Source organism: Taudactylus pleione, unplaced genomic scaffold (assembly GCF_031769625.1).
Source record: "Taudactylus pleione unplaced genomic scaffold, aTauple2 ptg000556l, whole genome shotgun sequence".
Lineage (NCBI taxonomy): Eukaryota > Metazoa > Chordata > Amphibia > Anura > Myobatrachidae > Taudactylus > Taudactylus pleione.
The window spans coordinates 22,920,514-22,927,500 of NW_028284958.1; the positions used below are offsets into that span (position 1 = coordinate 22,920,514).

Here is a 6,987-nt window from a genome sequence, read left to right on the forward strand (position 1 = left end):
GAGCTGATTGGTTGCTATGGGCAACTTCTCCACTGCTCCACTTCTCCACACTTTTCACTGCTTGATAAATAGACCCCATAGAGATATATTGGTTATTACGGTGACCGCTTATATTACACTGTAACGTAGTCACCACATTACAATAGACTGTGAGCAGCAGTTTCCCATTACAGGATATGTTTTTGGATTATATAATCACAGCCTCCCTCACCTGACTCCGGCTTTTATACACATTATGTTATAGCCTTTATAGGAACACATGGTACCTGATCCTGAGCCGTACTCTGCAACCTCTGTGTCTCTTGCCGGTATTGCTTCTACCACTATATGCAAATAACACTACAAGCTCTGCCCTGGTGTACAGCCGCGTGTCTGTCTGTGCAAAGGCCGAGATCCCCACTTTGAGCTTCTTTAGATGCTCAAATACCACTTGTGCTGTGTCTTTAGACGCCACCATCGGTCGCACCATGGAAACTTGCACCAGCCGCCCGGTAGCTGCAGATTTTCCATCAGACCATGGCCCCCAATGTGAGCGATTATGTGTCTGACTTCGCAACCACCTCAGCGACACCCCTGCAACAATCCTATAAGACGGTCCATCTCTGTGCGTCTTAATTAGCCACCGCCCAGGAGCACCAAATACATTTCTGAGACCACACACCTCAGTCACAGCTGGACTCTGAGCACTCGGGCCCTGGACGCATGCACTGTGCCACTCGCGCATCAGAAAATAATCGGCCGTGTCCAACATCGACATTGAGTGCGACTCAGGCCCATTATCTGCTAATATTTTGTGCCATCGATTACATGCATACCCCATGTTTTATTTTAGAATACAGTGTAGTAATTGAGGTGAGTGCACCCTGTAATACAGTAAGTGTTCTTACTCTCCTCCTTTATTACAAGGTGTGGTACTCTGGAAAATATAGTCTGTTAAATCGCTTACATCCCTCTGTAACAACCATTCCCATTTACTGATGTAATGATCGACCTCCCAAACAGAGTTACTTGGAGACGTTCTGGCTAGACCTGAAGGGGGCACTGGAGCTGTACGAGTCTCTGCGGCAGGCCCAGCAGGAGCGAGAGAGTGAGACCCGGGAGGGTAATGGTAAGGAGTACCAGGAGCATCTTCCCGTGGAGGTTCTGGAAGCTGGCATTAAGTCTGGGAGATATAAGCAGGTGGGTCGGCTGTACTGTAACTTGCACAGAAGTAGAGAGCCGTTACCGTAGGAGGCACTGACTGTTCCTGTCTCTGTGCAGGGTGTACTCAATGTGAACAAACATCGCTCTCAGCTGGAAGCTTTTGTACGTCTCCAGGGCCTCGGAGGCAAAGACACAGGTTAGAAAGAGACACAACTGTCAATTTTACAACATTTGTTCTTTTATCCAGTATTTACATTTAAGTGGCTGCAAAATATTAAGATTTTTTGTTTTGAGTGTCTTAGAATGAAAAAGTCTTAACTTTTTTTTTTTTTTAAATATATGTACCGAAATGGTGACTTATGGTTAATTGATTTTGAATGGAAAGCTTATTTTCACTTTATTTTTATATTTCTTAAAATATATACAGTAGCTGCCTGTTCAAGCAGACAGGGGTGTAGTTATAATATACCTGGGTCGCTAGTTGTTGTGGCCAGTGTTGTTCTCTATATCCCCCTCTCCTTTCCATGTCCCTTCCCCTTTTCCCTCATCCGTCTGTGTCTCTTTCCTCCTGCCCTATCCCTTATCTGGCTCTCCCATTCTCCCCTTTCCCTATCTATGGCTCTCTCTTTACCAACCCATCTTTCTTTCCCCCTATTGCCCAACATCTCTGTCCTCTCTCCCTCCATACCACCATGTCCCTCTCCCACTATTTTCCCTGCTGCTTTTGTTCCAATTTAAGCTGATATATTGGTTCTCGGTGATGCCCATATTATCGATCTAGGACACAGGAACCGGTGAGGCAGACCTGGCCAGACTCGGGTGGAGATGTATAAACCCTTGGAGAGAGATATCTGGGGTCTATTTACTAAGCCTTGGATGGAGATAAAGTGAACGGTGATATGGTCCCAACCAATCGGCTCCTAACTGCCATGTCACAGGCTGTGTTTGAAAAATTACAGGAGCTGATTGGCTGGGACTTTATCTCCGTTCCTTTTCTCTCCGTCCAAGGCTTAGTAAATAGACCCCAAAGTACTAACCAACCAGCTTCCAACACAGCCTGTACAATGACCATTAGGAACTGATTGGTTGGTACTTTATCTCCAAGGCTTGATACATCTCCCCCTCAGTGACAGGGCTACTGGAATTGAGGAAAGGTAAGTGGGCAGCAGGAGTTTAGGGTGGGAGATGGGGCGGGCATGGCCGACTTCAGAGACGGCTGGGAGGAGATGAGGAGGGAGAGACATACTATACTTAGTGACCTCTGAGTTTGTGGGGGGGGGGGGGGGGGGATGATATGGGCCCTATATCTCGAACTGTCACAAAGAGCTCTGATGGGATGTGGGACCTCCTCTCAGCTGTATTGCACAACTGTGGAGACAGAATTTAAGCTGCTTATAATTTAGATAAATATTTAATGCAAAGGAAAATTAGGTCTATGGTGTAGGTAGGTGATTGCATCAACTTGCCCTCCTGTAGCTGGCTGCAAATATGGTGATTTTTACTGAATTTGAGTCACTTAAGACAAAATGTTCTGAAATCGGCATATGCATGAGCATTCTAAAATGCCCGAGAGCAATTGAAATCTTCTTTTCAATAAATCCGAAAATGCAGCCACAAGCATTATTGAATCCTCAAACCATTACGGATAGGCTGTATTAGGGATCATGTCTCCAACATATGGTTTCTCCAGCAAGTCTGCCTTCTTCCGACATACTCATTACTTTAGCAATGCTTTGTGTGAGAAGTCTGTGTACGGCAGGCTTCATAGACAGGGACCCACCTCTTACAAAATAAGACTCTGGACTGTATCTGTCACAGACCTGCAGAGTGATGTTCTCATCCATGGTACCAAGACCCGAAACAGAGCAATCCATGGAGATGTGGTGGCTGTGGAGATTCTTCCTAAATGTGACTGGAAGGGGAGGACCAGAGCACTGTGCGAGAACGAGGCAGATGAGCGAGCTGGGGATGCGCAGAATGAACTGATGATGACTGGTAGGTTGAAAGGCAGCGACATGTGGAATTTGGGATAGACAAGCCAATCTTCCATGGGTTAGGTACATGGAAAGGGGCACATTTAGCACTGCTCAGTGTTAATCTGAGTGTTTACTTCACTACTGTATTACCACTTTCACACCAAAATCCTAGGTCTGGCCCTGGTTTTTTTAACACGTTTCACACCGCACCTAACGGCCCCCTTACATCAGCAATTCTGCACTTTGCAATCGATTGTGTATAAATATCTTTCCCTTTTTCAATCGATTGCAGATTGCACAATTGCTGCAATCAATTGCTGATGTATGGGGGCATTTAGACCCGGGTTGTCCCCGCTCGTTCTGAACCAGTGTCAGCCCTACAAAACTTGTGTGTCATTAGAAATGGATGGTGTTTAGGCTCTCAAATATGACATCATATAAAAAGTGGGTGGTGACCAGTGGTGGCTCCAACCTCTATGCTCCAGGAGCTCTGCCTTAACCTCCAGGCGCCATGTATTTGGTGGAGTGAAAATGGCAAAGAGAAGGAAGGGGGGTAGCCTCCAGGGACCCTGGACTCTGGTATCGCACACAGCCTTTAAAGATAGAGGTGCAAGCCACACAGTCTGTACTACCTGTGTGCTCCTGTGCACCTCTCTGTATTTCCGCTGCACTCAATCTTTCCGGTAAGCACCAGCGTGGGATCTTGCCAGCGGTAGAACGTACAGGTCTCCAAGGGTCGTAGTGCTGGGTCTACTGGTCTGAAATGCGCATAAGCATAAGCCGGCTTCTAGGGGCTGCATCGGCTGCAGATCCTACGAGCCAGAAAGCTCTGCCTTTGTTTCTGCGATAGTCTCTTTGCTAATTGCTGTGTGGATTGGCAGTCCCATGGGGAGAAAACACCTCTTCCCGGGACTGGCGAAGGTCTATAAATAAATATAGAGGGTGCTGACAAGAGGTGTTACTCCCAGCAGCTGCAACACGGAGACAGTTAATCTCCAATGGATATATGGAAGAACAGAGAGCAAGCAGCGCTGATTGACAATAGAAAAATAACACTTTATTTGACTTAAAATCTTAAAACACAAATTAATATATTGGATGTATGTATAAAATAAAACCAATGATAGTCAGCAATAATGTTGAACCCTGGAGCACTATTAATGGGTATAGTCCTGAAGCACTGTTTGGTAAAAGGCAGTATAGATATAGTCCTAAAGCACTGTTTAGTGAAAGGCAGTCCAACTTGGCAGCACACCAGTGCTGTATAATTACCCACTAGATGAAAAAGGTCCACAGTGTCCTTAATTAGCGATGGTCCCACACTGAGGTTGTCCAACGTAGGTGACCGGGCCGGATTGCTTGAAAGTGGGTGATGCTGATGGTTAATTCTTTCTTGAAAAAGCTGCCTAGAGCAGTGAAACGCGTAGGTGAATATCTGCTGACCCTGGACACTTGGATTTGTCATCAAATACCACTTGGATTATTGGCCTTTGTGGCTGCCACCTTGGACTTTGGAATTAACCATCAGCATCACCCACTTTCAAGCAGTCCGGTCACCTCCGTTTGACAACCTCAGTGTGGGACCATCGCTAATTAAGGACACTGTGGACCTTTTTCATCTAGTGGGTAATTATACAGCACTGGTGTGCTGCCAAGTTGGACTGCCTTTCACTAAACAGTGCTTTACGACTATATTTACACTGCCTTTCAGTCAAATAAAGTGTTATTTTTCTATTGTCAATCAGCGCTGCTTGCTCTGTTCTTCCTCTTCCTGGGACTGCCTGTCTGGCTGTGATTAGCAGGGAGCGCTTCCAATGGGAAGCCACTGCCATGCTGTTACTTTGGTGTATGGATTTTACTGGGTGCTGCAGCCTCCTATGTAAAATTCACCACTGGTGGTGACTGCTCACAGCAATGCATTAATCATGGCCGATGAGTTACTAGTGTGCAGCCTGGAATTCCAGAGTTTTTGCCGTTTTCTGCTGTTTCACACAGCGCCCATGAGCATGATGCAAATGCTCGTATGATTTGTGATCTGTGGGATGCTTCGAGATGACATAATCTCTGAGCACACCAGAAGCTCCAATCAGCTCTTTTTAGCATGACCCGTGTCAGATAACCTGGCTCGCACCATTCACACAGCACTGTTACCCGGGTCAGTGCCGGGTTCGACCCTGGTTCCTACCAGGGTCGGATTCCCGGGACACACTACCCGGGTTGACCCTTTCACACCAAGCCAGGGCCCGGTTTATAAGTTTGGTGTGAAAGGGCCATATGTTACTTATGTTTTCAGGTCGTGTGGTGGGAGTGCTACAGCGGAACTGGAGGGATTATGTGGCTACTTTTCCATCCAAGGAGGAGATCCAAAGCCAGGGCAAGAATGCCCAAAAAGTACTCGTAACTCCATGGGACTATAGAATCCCGAAAATCCGCATCAGCACCCAGCAAGCAGAAGCACTGCAGGCAAGTTAAACATGATCTATGTACGACTGGTTAGAATGTGATCCATCGGGGGGTGATCTCTTTGGCCTTTTATCTAGGACAACATGACCATGGTTTCCACGCTGCCTAATTATATGCATATGTTTTGTCTGCTCAGGATTATCGTGTGGTTGTGCGAATTGACTTCTGGGAGTCGTCCTCTCTCTATCCAAATGGACACTTTGTGCGAGTCCTAGGACGTATTGGTGACTTGGAAGCCGAGATAGCATCTATTCTGGTGGAAAACAGTATTAGTATGAAGCCATTCTCTGAGGCTCAGGTCAGTATTTCTCTAATTATAACACAGGCGTGGTTCTGCCAGGTCTCAAAAAGGAAAATGACACTATAAAATAACCACTACTACTGTTCTGTCTGTTTGGAAGCTGTATTTTAACTATGTCACCTAAATGTATTTTACGAATGCCAAATCTATGTTCATACAGAGCACTATAGAAATGTCACCTATCCTGCAGAGAATGAATGTATAATGGAGCCGACAGCATACTGTATATCTAATGCACACTGGGGCCTGTGTACAGCATGCTAGTTCTTGCCTGCTAACACCCTAGTGTGACGTCTCTCCACAGCTAGAAGAAATGCCAAGTAACACGCCAGAAAGCCCATGGAGGGTGGCAGAGGAAGAGAGTGGTCGTTTGGATTTGCGTGAGACTCATTTGGTGTTCAGCATTGACCCAAAGGGCTGTGAGGATGTGGATGATACCCTGTCCATCCGGGCACTGAACAGTGGGCACTTGGAGATGGGTGTTCACATAGCTGATGTTACACACTTTGTTAAGCCTAACTCGTACACAGACATGGAAGCAAAGGCAAGGTTAGCATGAATAGATTGGCACGCATCCCAATCTGAGGAGCTGACAGGGGAAGTGTCATGGGTCTGGTATAAAAGATCTACAGTAAAAATGTAGATAATGTCTAGTTAGAAAACAATTGGTAGACAGTCCATAGATAGACAGGGTCAAAAGTCGATATGGATGGAGATAGACAGGTGCAAAAGGTTGACATTGAAATGGTCGACGCTTTTTTTTATTTTATTTATTTTTTTAACCCTAAGCTTCATCCTAACCTTCCCTCCTAGAGCCTAACCCTAAAAAAGCGTTGACCATTTTTGTGTCGACCATTTTAATGTTGACCTTTTAACCCTGTCAACCTTTTGTACCTGTCTTTTTTTTCATCTATGTCGACCTTTTTGTTCCGGTCTACCTATTGACTGTCTACCATTTTGAGTCTATCTAGACATTGTCAACCTTTTTATTGTAGATCAATTGACTGGAATTTAGTGTCATCTGCTAAAGTAGCCAGTGCAACATTCTACCCCTATGCTGTATATGACCACATAACCTAAAAAAGGCATCCCTGAACAAAGTAT

General features: G+C 45.6%; 1 protein-coding gene across 1 annotated transcript in view; it reads left to right on the forward strand.

Annotated features, from left to right (window-relative positions):
• DIS3L (DIS3 like exosome 3'-5' exoribonuclease) overlaps positions 1-6,987 on the forward strand; it is an 86,129-nt gene that overhangs the window by 22,350 nt on the left and 56,792 nt on the right. The window contains exons 5-10 of the mRNA XM_088452757.1: positions 1,003-1,179; positions 1,261-1,339; positions 2,962-3,138; positions 5,413-5,582; positions 5,719-5,880; positions 6,188-6,432. Coding sequence (XP_088308883.1) covers positions 1,003-1,179; positions 1,261-1,339; positions 2,962-3,138; positions 5,413-5,582; positions 5,719-5,880; positions 6,188-6,432 — 1,010 coding nt within the window. The remainder of the gene's footprint in view (positions 1-1,002; positions 1,180-1,260; positions 1,340-2,961; positions 3,139-5,412; positions 5,583-5,718; positions 5,881-6,187; positions 6,433-6,987) is intronic.